This window comes from Crocuta crocuta, unplaced genomic scaffold (assembly GCF_008692635.1).
Source record: "Crocuta crocuta isolate KB4526 unplaced genomic scaffold, BGI_CrCroc_1.0 scaffold149, whole genome shotgun sequence".
In the NCBI taxonomy this organism is placed as follows: Eukaryota; Metazoa; Chordata; class Mammalia; order Carnivora; family Hyaenidae; genus Crocuta; species Crocuta crocuta.
Window position 1 is genome coordinate 7,154,858 of NW_027551561.1, and position 20,805 is coordinate 7,175,662.

Consider the following 20,805-nt stretch of genomic DNA (forward strand, 5'->3'; position numbering starts at 1 on the left):
GTGGGGAGGGGGGGGGGGGGGGCTGTGGTCCCCTGGGGGGAAAGAGGGGTGGCAGGCTGGGCTCACGGAGAGAGTGGGGCTCCATCCCCAGCTCATCTTCACCAGTCTCTCCCACGTCCCCCAGGGGAGCATGTTTTCGGGGGAAACTGCATCCACCCCTTGGATGCAGGCCTGGTCGCAGGTCAGTGGGTCAGGGCACACTGACCGGGCCGGGGGGCGGGGGAGGGCAGAGGCTTCGCTGACTCCAGGCACCCTCAAGTTGTCTCCGAGGGTATGAGCCCGGGCTCTGCAGCAGGGCACCGGGGTCTTTGGTTTGTTGAGTGAGGACCGTGGAAAGTCGGGGCAGAGGAGGATGGAGACCAAAGGCAGAAAAGCAGCAAGAAAACCTCAGGGGCGGAGCCTCGGAGGAGGCAGAAGGGGGGGCTCGGCTCCAAGCACGGACCCTTGCGAGCTGATTTCTAGCGGGCAGTAGCGGGGAGTCAGCAATTAGCGGCCTGCGATGCGGCGCGGCGGGGGGGCTGCCCGGGGCTGCGGCCCCCCGCGCCCTGGCGAGGCCTCCCTGGGGAGCGGTCAGTTCCCGGGCACGCTGAGGATGAAGCCCGAGCGGTTCTTGGTGAAGTCGGGCTCCGGCTGGTTGAGCCGCGTCTCCACGGAGACCGTGCACTTCTTCCCATGCAGGCTGCACTGCACAGGGTTGGTGACGTTGACTTGAAGGTGGCGCTTCTCGCTGGAACCGAAGAGAAAGACAAGACAGGCGGTTAGCAGGCGGCCGGCGTGGGGTGAATTTCCCCGGCTGCCCCGGGGCCCGCTGATCGCCAAGCTGCTTTGGGCCTCGTGGGTGCCCTGGGAGCCCCGGGTGCAAGAGCACCGCCCCCCCCCGCCCCCCCCACACACCCGAGAGGGCAAGGGCGGCCAGGGCCGGGGCTGGGCTGCAGCCTCAGTCCAGAACCCGCAGACAGCAGGGGCCTGCTGCCCGGCTCGATGGCGCCCGGCCTGTTGTGCTGGATGTGGCGGGGAAACGTGGTGGCACCAGAGCCGCTAAGGCTCTGGCCTCAAGCCGAGGGCCTTGCCAAGAGGGGCACGGGGCTCTGATTCGGGACTCCTGGCCATCTTTGGTGGGAGCCCTGGGAGGCGTCCAGGGGTGACTGGCGGTGCGCGCCTGTGCGCCCTCCCTGCCCAGAGGAATGGCTTCCAGGAGTCCTGGTCCGTTGCACCGAGTGGAGCGGGCCGCCGCCTGTCCATCACTCCCTCATGCTGGCGCACCCCCAGCGCCCGGCTCGTGCCCGCCCCTTCAGCTTCTTCGTGCCCGGGAGGTGCAAGCAGTTAAGACGAAGGCCTGCGGTGTCTGCAGGTGCGCCCCGCGCAGGCCGGTGCAGGGCACCTGCCCAACTGTGCAGCATGGAGGACGGATGCAGCCAAGGTGGTTCAGGCTTCCTCACGCCCCTTCCCGCCTGCTTTCTGGGGGAGGGGGGTGTTGTCCCACGGGCAGACAGGGGACCAGGAAGAGACCCACGGTTATCACTTGTGGGCATCAGGTATCTTAATACTTAATGTCTTGTCCGCTGCAGCTAAACCCTTGGCTTAGCTATTTTTAACCAGACTTGGACATAAAAATAGAGTCCACCAGAGGCAGCGACTCAGGCACGCTGGGTCCCTGCGGAGCTGGGGCTGCTGTGCAGGGTCAAGATGTGGGCCCTGCGACCCTCGTGCCCACTGTCGTGCTGGCCCAGGGTGGGCAAAGCCCCTGCGCTGCAGCTCTGCCCGGAGCCTGCACCTCCCAGAGCCCGGTCAGCCCCCGCGTCCCTCCTGTCACCCTGCCACCGCCTCTGGTGCCTCGGGCTGGGATCCCGTCCTCTGGGGCCGTCCCCCTTCTGACCCCGGCAGAGGCCTCCGCTTCGCCCTTCCCTCAGTGCACCGCTGGGGCCAGCCTCTGCCCCCCACATTCTGTGTCTGCACCTCTCCTGGAACGGCAGTGTGCCCACGGTAGGTTCTAGATGCACCTGGGGACTCCGTCCTGAGGAAACGGCTCTACCAGGGCCACATTCCAAACACTGATCGGGGGATGGGACTCACCAGCCGCCCCCACGTTCTTGTGTTGGTACGGCTGGGACACCGCTACTTTGGATGGGGCCCTTCGGACGCTGGCCCCTTCGCGGTCCCGAGTGCAGTGTCCGCAGAGCCGCCCCTGACGTCTCTCTCCCTCCCTTTCTGGGCATCTCTGCTCTCTGCTCCAAGGGGCTGTGGGACAGAGAAGTGTCTCTCCCAGCCTTTCTGTGTCCCCGTCTGACAGCACTCTCAGCACAGGCACTGGTCTCCGCTTCTAGACTGCGAGTCCCTGGAGGGCAGGGAGGACCCACGGGGTCACGACTGTGGCGTGCGCGCGGGGACGCTCCCCCGTGCTGCTGGGGACACGTACACTTGTAGCCACACTGCTCTTCTGGGCTCACGGGGCCTCCATGGCAGCAGCCTTGTGTCCTCTGCTCTACAAGCTGCTCCCTCCCGGCAACACCTCTCTGCCAACCTCAGGTACCCCCTCAATGCTGGGCACGTGGCTGAGGTCCTTGTAGGGCTCCGGAAGGGAGGCCTGCCCCTTAGGAAAGGAATATTCCGTGTTGTCGCCTTAAGTGACAGTCTGTGCCCTTGCTCCTTCCCTCTGCGTAGCCCTGAGTGGCCCTGCCCTGATCCTAGCCTATCTTCATGGGGTGCTGGGGGGCTTTCCCAGAGGAGGGGCTGCATGTGAAGCAGTGAGGGGCTGCATGTGAAGCCTTTTAAGTTTACTTATGTATTTTGAGAGAGAGTGCAAAGCAGCAGAGGGGCAGAGAGAGAGAATCCAAAGCAGGCTCCCCACTGTCAGCGCAGAGCCCGATGTGGGGCCCGAACCCCTGAATCACAAGATCATGACCTCAACTAAAACCAAGAGTCAGGCACTTTGCCGACTGAGCCGCCCAGGTGGCCCTGCATGCGGTGCTTTTACAACAGAACAGTGTTGGCTGGAGGAAGAACCAACTTTCTGGTCTCAGGAGCTGGGCTAAGCAACATCGCCGATGCTGCCCGCACACGGCCATCGGCAGGTGACAGAGTAAGACGGCGTGGATGGAGTCGGGTGGTTCCTCAGTAAGTCACACACAGACGTATTACCACATGACCCGGCGATCCCTTCTGTTCCTGGGGATCCATCCGAAAGAGCCGAAAGCAGATGTTCACAGCAGCGTTATTTACAGTCAACGACTGGCAGGAACAATCCAAATCTCTGAACTGATGAAGGGACAAAGCCTGTCCATTCGATGAAGTGGTGTTCGGGAAGTGCTGACACAGGCTACGACATGGATGGACCCAGGACACACGCCAAGTGAAAGAAGCCGGGTACTGTAGAATCCCACTTACAAGAAAGGTGCAGAATACCCAAATCCACAGAGCCAGAAACAGGTGGGGAGGGACTGCTTATAGGCTTTGGGGTTTCCTCTTGGGGTGATGAGAATATTCTGGAACTAGACAGGGGTGATGGTTTGCATAGCATTCTGTTAATGTGCTCAGTGTGACTAATGGGAACTTTATGTGTCTTTTACAAAACAAAAGAAAACTGGATGAATCTAAAGGAAACCTAAGAACTTATCTTCAAGCCATGTTTTCTTTTCTCATTCCAAGCACAACCAAAATGGTTTTAAGACCAGCAAGGGGTTGCCTGTGCCCGTGCTGGAGACAGGGCAGTTGCTGGGTACAAGTGGCAGACAGGAAGTGGATGTTCCGGAAGGGTCAGCTGACCTCTCTTGCTGGAGCTTCCCCACACTGGAGATCTTCATAAAGCCAGCGAAGAAGAGCACCTTCTTCATTTTGTAAAGAAAGGAGAGCAGATTTAATAGATGGGGGCAGGGTGTCTGCCCCTGACGGCATGCCAAGCCAATGACAGCTGCCGCTGGAGGCTGGCTGCGAGGGGGTGGCGCTTTTTCCTCCCCATCTTCTATTACAGGATTTAATGGCTCAGCAAACTCTGGAATTCGGGGGCTTTCATCTCGTTTCATCTGTTCTAAGCCATCCCTGCCGGCAAATGGCCTTTATCAAATTACGTGCCTTCATTTTGGATCTAGACTCATGTCCTCATGAGTGAAATCTGTGGATAAATGCAAGACCCATGGGAGCCTCCAAGTGAGCCCTGTATTTTTTGTAGGTCCTGCACAGGGCAGGGCAACAAAAGTCTCCCCAGGAGCTGCATTGGCCCAGAAAACGTTCCCTCCTGTCCAGCCCTGCCCAGCTGGGATGCAGAGACCCCCACCCCCCGGCCTGCTCCGTGCCCACCAGGACGTGCAGAAAGGAGCGGGCCAGTTCTTCTTCTCAGGGGTGGTGCTGGCATCCCGTGCTGGAGTAGTGGTGGCCCTGCTGGGCTAAATGCACTTTAAAGGGAAACAGAACGGAAGAGTGGGGGGCAGTGCAGGGCGCTGGCTCAGTGAGCACCTTCTCTGGGGGCCGGCCCGGTGCTCCCGAGAATGGAAGCTAATGCAACATGCTCTCGTGTTTGCTCACAGGATGTGGTGGGAGGAAGCTCGCCTCACACCGAGCGGGGCAGGTTACAAACAGATGCTTCTCAAAGTGATCAGAGGGGTAATAAGCGTCCCGTGACGGACCCAAGAGACCCCGAGTCAGGCCGTTGTCTATTTGGGCACCACCAGGACGCAAACGCGCAGGCTCGGCCACTGGCCAAGGACATGCCATGGAAGGGGCGTCTGGGGCTCGTGTGTGCAGCTGTTCCGCGTCCGGAAGCAAGCCCCTCTGCTGGTGTCAAACCACAGAGGGCCGGCCGTTCACAGTCCGGCTTTAGGAAGTGCTACTTCTGTTTTTGTTGGGGCTGAAAGGGTACTTGGACCGCGGTCACTTCTACACTAGGAGTCCAGCGCCGTGCGGTCCTGAGAGTGGGGGTGTCCCACCTCCCGCTCTACCGAGCCCCGTTTGGGTTTGCCTCTGGTGAGGGATGGGCTCACCACTTTTCTTTGGAAGATAAAACTCTCCGTCGTCGCGTGGCTCTCCGAAGGCAACTTGTCCCGAGGCCCCTGTCCAGCCTGGCGCCTGCCTCCACGGCACTGACCTGGTCCAGCTCCCAGGTCTGGGGGGCAGAAACCCACGGACCCTACTCGTGGCCCTGCCTCTCCTCTCTCAGCCCTGAGCACCATCGCCCATCTCTCTCCCACCTGCTCTGCCCTTGGCAGTGACTTACTGAGCACCTACAGTGGCTGGGCCGCATGCCTGGAGCTCAAGGCATTCCCATTCTTTAAAAAACAATTTTTTAAATGTTTGTTTATTTTTGGGGGGGAAAGGGGCAGAGAGAGAGGGAGACACAGAATTCAAAGCAGGCTCCAGGCTCTGAGCGGTCAGCACAGAGCCCAACTTGGGCTTGAACCCACCAGCTATGAGATCATGACCTGAGCGGAAGTCAGATGCTTAACCGACCTAGCCACCCAGACCCACCAAGGCACCTCCATTCTTTTTTTTTTTTTTTAATATTTTTTTATTTACTTCTGGGGAGAGAGAGAGAGAGAGAGCGTGAGCAGGGGAGGGTCAGAGAGAGAGGGAGACACAGGCTCTGAAATAGGCTCCAGGCTCTGAGCTGGCAGTCAGCACAGAGCCCGACGCGGGGCTTGAACCCACGAACCGCGAGATCATGACCTAAGTGAAAGTTGGACGCTCAACCGACTAAGCCACCCAGGCGCCCCCCACCCCTTTTTTTAAAATATTTTTTTATTTATTTCTAGGAGAGAGAGAGAGACAGAGTGAGCAGGGGAGGGTCAGAGAGAGAGGGAGACACAGACTCTGAAAGGGCACCTCCATTCTTGAGGGGGCGACAGGCACCTGCAAATGCCCTGTGATGCGCATGGGATGCATGCAGCAGGCCACGTGGTAACATCCGGACTGGCATCTCAGGAAGAAGGGGGGTTCCCGCAGGAGCAAAGTTACTGCTTAAGTATTGTTTTCTCTTTAGCCCCTTTCATCTCAGACGGTACCCACGGTAGTGTCACCCATGCCTGTGGTTTTGATGACAGTTCCCCAGTCAGCGTCCCTAGCCTAGCATGAGGTCCAAGCACGTATCTGCCGCCACCTGCCAGACAAATCCCCTGAGTTGCACCGACAGCTGGGTCTTCCTGTGTCCAAGGCTGAGCTCATCGCCTTGGACCCTTCCCCAAAACTGGTTCCCTCCTCTCGTCACACCCACGACTGCGAGAGCGGTCATCCAGTCACAAGACCCGCAGGCTGGGAGCCTGCATCCTTCCTCTCCCTCTGCTGCCCACAGCCAGTCACCAAGCTCTGGTCACTGCGCTTTCTCGGTCTCTCTCTGCTGCCACTGTCACAGCCCAGGACTCGGCCCTGATGAAGCCTCCCAACGGGTTCCCCACTTCAAATACGCCCTCTATCATGTCATCAGAGAGATCTCCTCAAGGCACAAAAGGATCCCGTTACTCCCCTGCTAAAATCCCTTCAGCCAGTCCCCAGAGCTTTCGAGAACTGCCCGCCCCCACCCCGGGCTGAACTGGGTGTCCACCGTGTGTCCACTGCTCGCTCTCGTGGCTCAGAGTGTGCGACGGTGCTGGGCCAGCTCCAACGGCGGGATCAGAGCTCACAAGCTGCCCTGACTGCTGACCGGTGTCTAGAAATCTGAATAAAGTCCCACCGAAAGAATATTTAAAATCAAAGTGGAGGCTGGAAGAAGGAAACGATGACCTCCGGGAGCTGGAAGGGAGGAGGGGACAGGAGGCCACTGTGAGAGGGAGGGCCCTGCAGATGCCAGGCGCGGGGACAGGCTGGCTTGAGCAGGAGGCATGCCTGCCCCGGCCACGCGGGAGGGACCTGGGTCTGAGGTCTGGAATGAGGCTGAGCCCTTGCAGGCTGCTGGGTCTAGTAGAAGGTCACCCGAGTCTGCCTTCTAGCCTGGGAAGTGGCAAGGGATCACTGTGTGGGAAAACACACAGTTTTCCAGTAAAGACTCGACCCCTCAAGCTTCCTTCATTTAACCTCTTGAAAAGCAAACCCCACTGCAGGTCACCAAAGGCAACGAGTAAACCTTCAGAACACCCACAGGGAAAAGACACATTGCTTGCAAAGGAACAGCGGACCTTCTCATCAAATGTGAGAAAATAATGAACACCCAGACTCTTCCAGGTGTTTAAGGAAAATAACCATCAACCTAGAATCATCTTGAGCCCCAGGGCAAAAACAAAGACTTTCTCAGACACCAAGTTAAATTCAAACAAACATTCACTGTAGGTATGCACGTCTGAATAAATAAATAATACTGACTTTAGGGGTTCAACCCAACACTGATCTGAAGTCCTGGCAAACAACATGCCTGATGGGGTGATGGTCCCAGGGAGGCATTTGGGGGTCCTTCCTCATCTGGGAGCAGGGTAAGAGCGCTGATGAACTTTAGATTTCCTAAGACCTGCACAAGTGTGAGGAAAATGAATGGTAAACAAGAATGTTTGACGGAAAAATGCAACTCTGGAAGAAGTAGGAGGAAGGCGGAAAGAAAGTCTGCCTCAGCTAACGCAAGGTAGAAAACAGGAACCGAAGCAGCCAGGAAGCAACGTGGGAACAAGAGAACAGTAATTTGATTGCGGAAACCTGTGTGTGCGAGCCCCTGTTACAGGGGATGTCTCACATTTAGTTCAGAAATGCAGCTACATGCTATTTGCAAGAGACTCATCTAAATCCTCACGATAGAGAAAAAGAAATGCAACAAGACACGAGGCAAATATGAATCACAAGAAGGCTGGCAAAAGGCACTTCTGGGGAACGAACTCATTAGGTAACTGTTTTCCTTCCCAGGGAGAAGTTCAGCGGGATGGTAGTCCTGATACATCTACCATCAGAGAAAATGATCTTAGTATGCTTTCCTAAAACACATACACATCAGGAGACGCTATTAAAAGAACATAGCTTTGGAGCGCCTGGGTGGCTCAGTTGGTTAAGTGTCTGACTCTTGATTTCAGCTCAGGTCATGGTCTCATGGTTTGTGGGTTCGTGCGCCATCAGGGCAGAGCCTGCTTGGGATTCTCTTCCCCCCTCTCTCTGCCCCTCCCCTGCTCACATTCTCATTCTCTCTCTGTCAAAATAAATAAACTTAAAAAAAAAAAAAACCTTTAACAAAAGAACATAGACTGGAGCCCAGTTAATAAGCTTGTGTGTATGTGTATATTCACTACGTTCCACAGAGAACTGGCATTGGGCACACGGATCAGGTACTAGACCACAGAAGGAGGTGCCGTAAATACCTAAGAATTACCATCAGACAGAAACTATCTTCTGACTATCCTAGGATAAAAATAAAAGGTGAATACAGGCATACCTCAGGGACCCCGGAGGCTTGGTTCTAGACCCCATGATAAAGCAAGTCAGATGAATTTTTTGGCTTCTCAGTGCATGTAAAAGGTAAGTTTACACTATACTGTAGTCTATTAAAGTGTGTAATAGTGTTATGTCTAAAAAAATGTACATACCTAATTTAAAGAATACTTTATTGCTAAAGAAAAATGCTAACCCTATCTGAGCTTTCAGGGAACCTACTATTTTTGCCGGTGGAGGGTCTTGCCCAGCGCTGACGGATGCTGACTAACCAGGGGGCTGGGGTGGCCGCAACAGTTTCTTAAGACAATGAAGTCTGAGTCTTCCTTTCGTGAACAGTTTCCCCATAGCACGTGATGCTGTTGGAAGACAATTTACCCACAGTAGAGCTTCTCTCAAATTTGGAGCCCGGCCTCTGGAATCCTGCTGCTGCTTTATCAACGACACATGCATCCTATTCTAGATCCCTTGCTCTCATGTCAACATCTTTGCTGGGAGTAGGTTCCGGTACCACTGTCTTGGCTCAGCCTTCAGCAGCAACTCCCCATCTGTTCTAGGTTCATCATGAAATGGCGGCCATTCGGCCCCCTCCTCAGGCGCCACTTCTAACTCTAGTTCTCTCGCTCTCCCACCACATCCCCACTGAAGTCTCGAACCCCTCAAGGTCCTCCAGGAGCGTGGGAGTCAACTTCTCCCAAGTGTCTGTTAACATTGATATTCTGACCTCCCCCTGAATCACAGATGTTCTTAACGGCATCTAGAACGGTGAATCCTTTCTAGAAGGTTTTTAACTTACTTTGCCCAGAGCCATCAGAGGAATCACTATCTGTGGCCGCTACGGCCTTACACAAGGCATTTCTGAAATCAGACTTGAGAGCTGAAATTACTCCTTGACCCGTCCCCACAGGTGCTCTTGGGTTGCTGGGTGCTCTGTCAGGGAGCAGTCCTATTTTGAAAGGAATCTTTTTCAGAGCAGTAGGTGTCAACAGTGGGTTTAACCTATTCAGTAAACCCATGTTGTAAACAGACGGCTGTCATTGAGGCTTTGTTGTTCCATCTGTAGAGCACAGACTGAGCAGATTTAGCAAAATTCTTAGGTACCCTAGGGTTTTCAAAAGGGTCAACCAGCATTGGCTTCAACTTCTAGTCATCAGCAGCCCCTAAGAAGAGAGTCAGCCTGTCCTTTGAGGCTGGGAAGCCAGGCACTGGCTTCTCTCTACTCTATCCAAGTCCCTTCTTCTTCCGACTGAAGGCTGTTTCACTGACACTGAAAACCACCTTCATGAATGATCTGAGCTGGATCTTCCGAGAACTTGCGGCGGCTTCTCCATCAGCACTTGCTGCTTCACCTTGCACTTGTGTTATGGCGACAGCTTCCTTCCTGAAACCTCATGAACCAACCTTTGCTAGCTTCAGACTTTTCTTCTGCAGCTTCCTTACCTTTCTCAGCCTTCAGAGAACTGAAAAACCTTAGGGCCTTGCTTTGGATGAGGCTTTCTTTGGCTTAAGGGAATATAATGGCTGGTTTGATCTGCTCTCTGGACCACTCAAGACTTTCTCTGTATCAGTGATTGGCTGTTTTGCTTTCTTTTCTCCCTCTCCACTTTTTTTAAAGATTATTTATTTATTATGAGAGACACCAGTGTGAGTGGGGAAGTGGCAGAGAGTAAGGGAGGGAGGGAGAGAGAGAGAGAGAGAGAGAGAGAGAGAGAGAGAATCCCAAGCAGGCTCCTCACTTGTCCACGAGAAGCCTGACGTGGGGCTCGAACCCACAAACTGTGAGATCATGACCTGAGCCGAAACTGAGAGTCAGATGCTTAACTGAGCCATCCGGGTATCCCTGGCTGTTTGGCTTTCTTACCAGCCATGTGATCACTGGACTAATGCTTCTAATTTCCTTCAAGCCCTTTTCCGTTGCGTTTACAACTTGGCTATTTGGTTTAAGAGGCCTAGCTTCTGGCCTGTCTCAGCTCTCAACATGCCTTCCTCACTAAGCTTGATCAGCTCTAGCTTCCGATTTACAGAGAGAGACATGTGATACTTCCTTTCACCTGAACGCTTAGAGGCCACTGTGGGGTCATTAACTCCCCCCATTTCAATATTGTTGTGTCTCAGGGAACTGGGAGGCTGAGGGAAAGGATGTGAAGTGGGGGTGGGGACAGAATGCACACATTTACTTACTAGTTCCCATCTTATCTGGGCCACAGTTCTGAGCACCCCAAAACAATTATAGTAGTGACATCAAAGATTGCTGATCACATATCACCATAACCAATATAATAATAATGACAAAATCTGAACTAGCGGGAGAATTACCAATGTGTGAGAAAAACAAAGTGAGCAAGTGCTGGAGGAAAAATGGTGCCAACAGGCTTGCTTGATGCCAGGTGGCCACAAACCTTCAATTTGTAAAAAACACACAATCTGCGAACTGTAGCAGAGTGAAGCCCAATAAAATGAGGTATGCCTGCGCATGTGCTTCCAAGAATTCTTTAAAACATTTTTTTAATGTTTAGTTTTGAGAGAGTGCACAAGCACATGTGAGTGGGGGAGGGGCAGAGGGAGACACAGAAATCCGAGGCAGGCTTCAGGCTCTGATCTGTCAGCGCAGAGCCCGACATGGGGCTCGAACTCACGAACTGTGAGATCATGACCTGAGTCGAAGCTGGACACTTTACTGAGTCACCCAGGCGCCCCTCCAAGAATTCTAATTACACTTCTTGATCTTTGATCTGTGAAGCACAACAAAGGGACGCACAGTAAACAAGGTATGCACGTATAACATTAGAATAGCAAAAAAGCATATAGTATGTAGTAAGTGCTCTACAAATGCCAGTTCATGAGAGCCTCATGACAGCATGTGGTATGTTCCATTTACAGAAGAGGAAATAAGGCTCAAAGAGGCTAAGTACCTGCCAAGGTCACACAGCACAGCCAGAATTTGAACCCAGGCAACAAGGCTTGAGACCAAACCTTCACCTCTGGGCATCCTGTCACGAAAATAGTCGTTAGACTTTGACTTTTTTTTTTTAGTTTTTTATGTTTTATTTATTTCTAAGAGAGAGAGAGAGAGACAGCAGGAGCAGGGGAGGTGCAGAGAAAGAGGGAGTCACAGACTGAAACAGGCTCCAGGCTCCGAGCTGGCAGTCAGCACAGAGCCCGACACGGGGCTCGAACCCACGAACCGCGAGATCATGACCTAAGTGAAAGTCGGATGCTTAACTGACTAAGCCACCCAGGCGCCCCAGACTTTGACTATTAACAGTAGCTGATCTCCTGATCTACTATGTGCCTCGCAGCACAGCAGAAGTGAGTGTTTTTCTTCTCTCCCATTGGGGGGATGCTCCTAGTGTAGCGTCTAATACAAAAAAGGAGTTGCACAGGGCGCCTGGGTGGCTCAGTTGGTTGAGCATCTGACTTCGGCTCCAGTCATGATCTTGTGGTTCGTGGTTTCAAGCTCTGCATCGGGCTCTGTGCTGACAGCTCAGAGCCTGGAGCCTGCTTCAGATTCTGTCTCGCTCTTTGCCCCGCCCCCGCTCATGCTCTGACTTGCTCTATCTTTCAAAAATAAATAAATGTAAAAAATAAAATAAAACAAAACAGAAACAAAATAGGAGTTGCAAAAAAGTCTCTTAAGGATTTTTTTTTTTTTTTAAAGACGTGACTGAGAAAGTAATGGGGACTCACTGTGACATAAGACACCAACCGGAAGCCCGGAGGTCAGCCTGGGGCATCTTCAAAGCAGCGTTGCTGAGGGGTGAGCTTGTCGGGCTTTCAGGCACACATGCCCCTGGCACCTCACTGAGCAAGGGTCTGTTTCCGCGGAGAGGGCCTCGTAAGAGGCATCAGGGGATGCTTTTTGGAACAGGAGGATCCCTTTGCAAAGCGAATCATTATCCTGCTTGGTGAGTCCAAGCTTTCCCAGGGTGCGTGCGCCTGCCCCTCTGCTAAGGGAGTTCTCAGGGAAATAACACATGGGAGGATGGCAAACAGGTGGACCTACGGGTCTGGGGAACAAAAATACATCTGTAAACGCACATGTGCTGACTAAGGCTGGCGTTTACGCAGTAGCGTGCCCCGTGTAGCTGTAACGCGGTCATGGATCGGGGGAGCGCAGGCTGAAAACCATTGTGCATTCATCGAGAACTTGCCACGTACGACGCACTGTATTAAACATTCCGCCCTTCGCATCGCCCCTTTTGATCCTTACCCGAACCTCACGAGGCACTGAGATCATGTCTGTGCTATAGACGGGGCCAGAGACACTCACACGGGTCAAGGATCCCCCACGGCGGCAAAGTGCTGAGGCTACCCACCCCCTGTACAGGACGTGCATCTCTGCAGTGACGGCCCCGTCCACTGAGCCCCTTCTGTTCAGTCCCACACAGGGACGCTCCTCTAGCACCTGTGTGGGCCACCAGCTCTGTGGCACGGAGTCCTTCAATCCTTGGTGCTCGAGAGTCAGATACGAAAGCATTTATTACCCGCTGTGATGACGCCGAAGTTTGGACTTACTTGCCTACAACTGCAACCCCCCCTTTACCACTTGTGCATTTCTCCCTCTGGGCGTTCACTTGGCGGCTCCCTGGCCCGAAGGTGGCTGATGCTGCCGGGCACAGCTGATTCCAGGTTGTCAGAGAATGGGAGCACCGTCTCGCGCTTGGAGAATTTGTGCACGCTTTGGACTATTCCCTGGTGCGTATCAGTGCCTGACTTTGCACTTGGCGTCCCCGAGGGGGACACTCCTGGTTTCTGATTTTGTCAGCCAGCAGGTCTCTGTCCCCTGCGTGCGGGCAGCCCTGCCCTGGAGGGGTGGGGCAGGGACCGCCGCTTGTTCTGTGATCTGTCTCCCCTCCCGCCGTTGGAGACGAAGGCGGCGAGGATGCTACGTTCTGCTATGTATATTTGGAATCCGGACTTCCTTTTAAAGTCCTTTCTTTGAAGGCTGCATTCCTCCGTCCCTCCCAAAATGCCCAAATTGATGCTTTACGTGAGGGATAATGAAGCCTCTGAAAACCAAACTATAAGGACGAAACCATGTCCGCAGCTCCTCAAATATGAGGAAAGAACAAGAAACAGGAGCAACAGAACACAACAGCGCCAAACCAAACAAAGAGCCTACCGCCAGACCAACGGGCTGGCGGCTGTGAACACAGGCAGGGTCGGGGGCTCCCAGCCATGTCGCCTGGTCTCCTACAAGAGGACGGGGCTCTGCTGGCTCTGGAGCCCTTGGGGGACATGTGTGTGGAAGCTCCTTCCATCGCTCCCACCCTCCCTCCCCCTTCCTCTCTCCCTCTCCCCCTTCGACTTCTCATCTCGTGCCGGCGCTCTAGGGGGCTTTATCTTACCAAAAAATATCTGTTTGAGAGCTTTTTTTTTTTTTTAACATCTTTGCTGTTTCCGGCTTACATTTCTACTTCTCCTATCTTGACACTTGTGTTAACAGCACCTCCAAAGTTAGCACCATCTGTGAACACTGGTGTTTATTTTCTACTCACATCATTAATGAAGGTGCTAAATACGACTGGACTGAACACGCACCAGGACCCACATCTTCTTCTGAACAGATGCGCGCTAGCGGNTCGACTCCCCATCAGCAAGAAGCATTTGAGCCTGCGGGCGTGTGGCCGCGGGTCCCTCTGCAGAGGGGCTAACTGGACCGCAGACCCCGCTCTGAGCGCTGAGAGGGGTTACACACTGGGGACATATGCACTGAAAGGGAGTCATGAAAAGAATGTATACATAAGATTAAGGATTTTCACTGGGTTTGGGCTTACAAGATAACATTTTAAAAACTATTTTTGGGAGAACACAAGTAAGTGGGAGGGGCAGAAAGAGGGGGACAGAGGATCTGAAGCAGGTTCTGTGCTGACAAGCTGACAGCAGCGAGGCCGACGTGGGGCTCGAACTCACAAACTGCGAGACCATGACCTGAGCTGAAGGTGGATGCTCAACTAAATGAGCCACCTAGGCTCCCCTTTTTTTTTTTTTTTAAAGGATGGCATTTTTGAAAAGCGCTAGGAACAAGAAAAATCTAGGAGCTCCTAGGTGGCTCAGTCAGTTACTTAAGCGTCTGACTCTTGATTCTGGCTCAGGTCAGGATCCCACAGATTGTGGGTTCGAGCCCTGCATCGGACTCCTGTGCTGGCAGTGCGGAGCCTGCTTGGGTACTGGCTCTCCTTCTCTCTCTGCCCCTCCCCTTCTCACTCTCTCTCAAAATAAACTTAAAGAAAAGGTTTATTAACAAGCGCAGGAATTGCTTGGCATTGTCCTGAAACACGTTCTACATCAAACATGTATGCCTAAGGCTCTGGGCTACAAGATAAATAATAAAACAGCTCCGTTCTGAAGAAGCTCACAGCCCCGGGAGGGAGGCAGACTTAACAAACAGCAACTATACAAGGCGCTTGTGTTGGCACCATAAGGTCTAGAGAGTGTGTGCAGGAGGCTCAGAGTGGAGGGAGGTGCCCACTACCAGGCAGACGTGGAGGGTTTTGTCGAGAGGGGCAGTAGCCTCTTGGGCTGTGTGGCCCGCGGCTCTGCTAGGCACACACGCTGTCTGAACAAACCAGGCTCTCCCGATGAGACAGGCTCCCAGTGACCCGGCGCTTGCCTAGCACAGCCAGTGTCTCTCCTTCCTTTGACAACATCATCCCAGCTCTAATTGTGCTTCCTTCCTGAAGCCTACCTGGGGCTCCCCGGCCCACAGAGATCTCCAGAACCCTACGGACAGGAGGCAATGGACTGCCCCCCAGAGGGTGAGGAGGACTTGGGACGGACAGAGATGACCCTGAAGCTTGACTCAGAAGTGAGATTTAGAGAATGTGCAGAGTGGCAAGAATGTGCATGGGGCTGGAGTTCAGGACCGAAGCGTCTGCGAGAGGGTGGTGGGAGCCGAGGCCAGCCTGGGGTAGATGACAAGCAAGGACTACGCTTAAATTTGTAGGCAATGGAGACAACCTTAAGGAATCTTAAGGAGGGAAGACGGATAATACTTTGTTTTCTTCTGTGCATGTACCATGACCTGAAACTGACTTGCTTGATTGGCTTGCTCACTGCCTTTCTTCCTATGGCTCCTAGCCCCTTCCCAAAAGTAAACTTCATGGGAATTGAATCTTCTCCATATCCCCTGTGCTTGAAAGAGTGTCTGACATACAGTAGGTACTTAATAAAAAAGCTGATATGTAAAATTGATAGAGAGGAAGCAGGTGGTGTGGATGAGATTTTGATGTGGGCATTTTCAGGCTGGAAGACCAGTTAGGAATCTGCCAATCAGGGGAGCAAGGACTGTGGACAGTAAGAGGGCAAAGTAAAGTCTGAGATGTATCAGAGTAAGAATCTGGTGACTGACTAATGTAGACAGTGAAAGGGAGTCTACCAGTGTTCCTAGCTTTTCAGCTTGGGTGATGGAAGAGATCGAGAGAATGAGTTGGTTTTGGCCAGTGTGGAGTTGAAACTTCCTCTGGAACATTATCCAAAGGGTTTCACTGCACATGATGTAGACAACTCATTGCTCTCCTTTTCTTAAGGGTAACGCATGAGCCAGTAAGGTAGGTCATCAATCACAACTGTTTCACAAAACCTACTTTGTTCGCGGATGCTATTATAAAATCATTACTTACGATATTATTGCAGTGCTGTGTTCTATTAGGCAAATAAGCCTAGAATTTGGAAATGCACTGTTCCCATGGCAAGCACGGCAGCCTGCCTGAGCAACCGTGCCTTTTGCAACCTGGCCGCCCTTTTCCCCTGTTCTGAGCCCCTTAGTATTTCAAACCCTTTATTAAATGTTATTATTATAGTTTTTTTTTACACTTTCTCCACCATTCTTCCCAGCAATCTTTATCTGAAAATACCCAAACTTTTAAAGCAGTATTTCTAGGAGCGATAGTACACATTATAAAGGAAACACAAAGAGAAAAATGAAGAGAAATCTTGGCTTTGCAAACAGAAGGTCACATTCTCTAAAACTGTGGTGACCTACAGGAATTTGGAAACTGGTCAGTGTCCCACGACAATCAGCAAATGATGTTTTACTGAATGGTTAGTTCAAGTTCCTATTTAGGGGCTGTTACCACATCCAACTGTGGCTCGCCGAGCCTGGAAAAAGTGATTTCTCGCGGATACCAACCAGTCTTGTGGAACTGACTATAACACACCTGGGAGTTGGCTGTTCCAGCTGGTGGCGGTGGCTGGCCGGGAAGACACGGCGCCTGGGGACCCCCTAGGAATGCTGCTTAATCAAGGGAGGAGACCATGGGGCCCAGTGGAGGGATCCTGCCCTTTGGAATCAGCTGGCGTGGGGTTCAAGCTCAGCTGTCTGGCCCTGGCCCATCACCTGATTTTTGAACCAGTTTCCTCCATGGGGGCAGTTAATTAGCAGGGGGTAATGCCCTCTCTTCCAAAGGGCTTTGATGAGAGGTAGAGAAAATCCAGGCAGAGTGGCCAGCACAGTGCCTGATGCTAAGTACGTGTGCTCCATGAGTGTCTGTTAGTGGAGTGAAGTGCCTCAGTGAGGGGGTTCTTGAGTTTAGGAGGTTGGTTAAATAACTGGTGTGAGGCCGAAGGAGCCCTTGTGTCTCAAGGCCTCCGGGCTTGATCATGGACAGCCCCTCACCAAACAACCCTGCCACCTTCTAGCGCCATGTTGGTGAGAGGCCTATGATCATCCCAGAAGGTCCTTTCAACTTGTTCTTGGGTACTTAAAAAAATCCCATTTAAGCCACTAAAGGATGATGACACAGTTCTTTTTATACATTTTCCACCTCACTCTCACTAAATTTTGCTGCCCATCCAGGCAACAGTAACCCACGGTGAAGCATATTTGATTAGGCAGCGAGTCACTGGGGATTTTTGTTCTGAGGGGAATTCAAAGAGTTTAAAACAGAAGCAACCGTCTCATAAACCAGCTCCAGAACCCTGAGATGAAAAGAAACAAACTGCCCACTTTCTACCACCTGTTTGAGAACAGAAGGATTTGCGCGCAGTTATGTCAGCTAAAAAATGTACCCTCGCCTCACTGCGGTACGGAAGCCTTCACCACACGAACGCTTTTGATGGGAAATCTGGCCCCTGCTCCGATACACCCTTTCGTGCTGGTAATAACAGAGGCGAAGCAGGCCTTTCCATCAATATGTTCGGCACACTTCTTAGCAGCTCTGGTTTTTCTATTCTGCATTTGCTATTTTAAGCGAGTACATAATGCATCAATTTTCAGACTCTTACTCAACGCCACTGCTATAGAACTGAGAACTCAGTAATCTTGTCAGGCAGCAGCGCAGAACAATATTCCAACAGATGAAACATTCCATGCAGCCTTATTTCCCTCTTCCTGCGATGGGGCATCTATTTCTGGCCCTGTAATGAGAAAGGAGCCAGTGGCGGGGGTCCAGCCCTTCTTGCTCAGGAATCCCACATCACAGAAACCACTCACCACGCTGTTGCTAGTAGACACATCAAAAGCCCCATGGGGGTCTCAAGTCTATGTGACTGCTCTCTTACTTTTTATTTTAGGTTCCCAGAAATGGGTTGTATGGATCCAGGCTGGAGCATGCTGGCTGGAAACGAGAACATGGGCTCTCTTAAGCCACATCTAAGCATTTCCTGCCCGCCAGGAAGAGTTCCAGTTCTCTCCATGATCACGAACTTAAGAGCCTAAGACTGACCTTTATTTCCCTGCCGCCCGGTCTTCATGAGAGAGTTCAGTGGGAAGTGCCCCCAGGTGGCAGCTCGCCAAATTTGCCTTGACCTTGAGTGCAGGTACACATCTAGTTTCAAGTCAATGGCGTCTACTATCTTGGTGGGCACTTTAGGCAGACTTCCCTGCTGTGTGTGTACAGCTTTCATGGCTTCTACCCCAGGCCTTATTTACTGCCTTCAGGGTCACCTGGGAGAGCGGATGGAGCAATCCACCGCTACACCTGTTGGCTCGTAAATGGGTTAGTCACACTTCCCAAAGATTTACTCTTGCTGGTATAAATGGGCTGAGACATTTCTACCAAGCCCTCCAGTGTTCATCTCCTAACAATTAAAAATGGCACATCAGATTAGATTGCGCGAGTGCATGAGTGATTCTGCTGAAAAGTGAATAATTCCATAATAACTCTATACCACAGCTTTCTGTCTAAAGAACGATTTCATAGCATCAAATGATTCAGCCATCCCGATGGGGACCTTGAATTACTGGCTCAACTTCATTAGCATGAAAACAATCAAACCAAATACACTCTTCCTCTGGGGCTGGAAGTCAGACACCCTGAGTAATATTTAGGTCACTGCTGCCCAGGCAAGTCTGAAAATGGTTCGTGCCCTGGTTAGAGAGCTACATATTTGTTTTAAACGACTGTCACAGAAGGGGACCCGCAGGCTTTCTAAGGCAAAGAGAGGGAGAGGTTCCACGAGCAGGACTGAAACAATCTGAAGTGGGCTAAAGCAAATAATCTCTTTGTCCAGGATAAAGTGTATTAGCATCAGCTTGTTGGCTAAAATAGACTCTCTGCGTTTGGTGAGCAAAGTGTCCCCACTTTCTCTGAGAAGCCCAAAGAGCAATGATTCTTAACCTTGACTGTACACCATCATCACAGAAGCATGTGCGCCACAGGGCCCTGATAGTGGTCAGGCTCTACTCCTGCAGACTGACGCATTTGGTCTGAGTGTGGCCCCCGGACACTGGTGCTTTCGAACCCCAGGTGGCTTCCTGTGCACCACCGCACTGCAGAGTGCCAGAGCTCCCAGAATGACCGGAAGAAGAGCTGGCCCTGACCTGCCTCAGAAAACTGCTCCAATCAGCTGCTTGGCAACTGCTTTTGCAAATGACAGGGCTCCCTTTATATACAGTTTAACTGATTAATCAAGCTTCTTATTGTGATGCATTTGAAACATATACCAGAGAGAAGGGCTACCCAAGAATTATTTGGAGCAATTATGTTATAGAGTGACTTTATACAGGAGGGGTTGAGCCTCTGAGAGGTCACTAAGAGGGACGCCTGGGTGGCTCAGTCGGTTAAACATCCGACTTCAGCTCAGGTCATGATCTCACGGTTCGTGGGTTCGAGGCCCAAGACGGGCTCTGTGCTGACAGCTCAGAGCCTGGAGCCTGCTTCAGATTCTGTGTCTCCTTCTCTCTCTGACCCTCCCCTGCTCTCGCTGTCTCTCTCTCTCTCAGAAAAAAAAAAAACAAAAAAACAAAAAATAAATGCTGACTGCATGCCGGCCCTTGAAGACAGCAGTGTATAAGACAGGTCTTGCTTCCGCCCCCATGGAGCTTACAGTCTGGTGTGGAGACCTACAGAAACATGACTTACACACTCATCAGTGTTTAGCCAGGAGTCTGGGAAGAGCACTGGACATAAACAGTACAGAGCACTATGGAATCATACAGATCTACTCTGGGGGAAATTAGGAAACGTGTTCTTGAGGAAGTGATATTACATTTTAATATCACATTTTATTTAAAAAAGTGAATAATCAAGGCACACAGCACCCACAGGTCCGAGGGTATATAGAGGGAAAGTAAGTTTGCCTTCTACCCTGTCCTCTGGCCTCTTGGCTCCCCTCCCTACAGGCACCCCCACTTCCACTTATCATCAGCGGTCCAGACTGCTTTCTGTGTGAAATATGATAAATTCACTTATTTATCAGGGGGTGACTTTAAAGCTGAAACCTTGGCCATATTGGTCCTCAACCATACCTTTTACGTCTGATGTGGGAATGAAGGCAATGGGCTATGGTATGCCGAGGAAACGAGATGCTACTAGACAGCCACGGACTCAGGACCATGACAAGGTCCCGGCTTTCTGGCTGTTAGTCAGCATTTCATCACTTAAATGTTGAGAGTGACTTTCAGAACATGGAAGAGGTCGTTCCAATACCTACAGGTAAACCCAATGCTTACTGAGTGTTGGACAGATAGAGCCAGTGTCTAGAAACTGTTTATTTAGACCATGGTGTATCACAAAGGTTTTCTTTTTGTATTATTATTACTTTTCCTTGCAAAGAAGAGGGTATCAACTAGAATATAAGACCATCTGACATTTTAAGCAGTGCCTCCACTAGAGGCCCCAGGACAAAGATGGATAGCAGAAGGGTTTATGGGGTGGGGGTCACTACTGTGGCCCCAGCACCCTCCATTACCAGGTGACCCTGAATGCTAATGGCAGCACAGCACATTCTGCAGACACACCACCAACCCAGAGCTCAAGCCCTGGACGTCCTGATCCAGGGTCAGCAACCCCACCTAGACGAGGAGGTCTCTGAGGCCCAGATGCAGTGAGTATGCAGGACTTCCGGGTCGCATCACTGGGGGGGGGCGGGGAGGGCAAGGTGGGCAGCACCAGCTCTTCTCTGTTTGTCTTGTGCTTGGGCGGCCACAGGGGAAATGAGCCACAGGGCCGGCGTCCAGGTGAGAAAGACCAGCTCCTGTTCTGATCCTCTTTTGAAAAGACTGGTTTCAAGTGAGGCAATAAGGTCTACAAGATTAGC

The 20,805-nt window shown here is 52.1% G+C and overlaps 1 protein-coding gene across 1 annotated transcript in view; it reads right to left on the bottom strand.

The window, feature by feature from the left end:
- Nucleotides 1-6: 6 nt before the first annotated feature.
- Nucleotides 7-20,805, bottom strand: part of MYO1D (myosin ID) — a 344,632-nt gene continuing 323,833 nt past the window's right edge. The window contains exon 22 of the mRNA XM_077749586.1: nucleotides 7-727. Coding sequence (XP_077605712.1) covers nucleotides 571-727 — 157 coding nt within the window. The 3' untranslated portion in view covers nucleotides 7-570. The remainder of the gene's footprint in view (nucleotides 728-20,805) is intronic.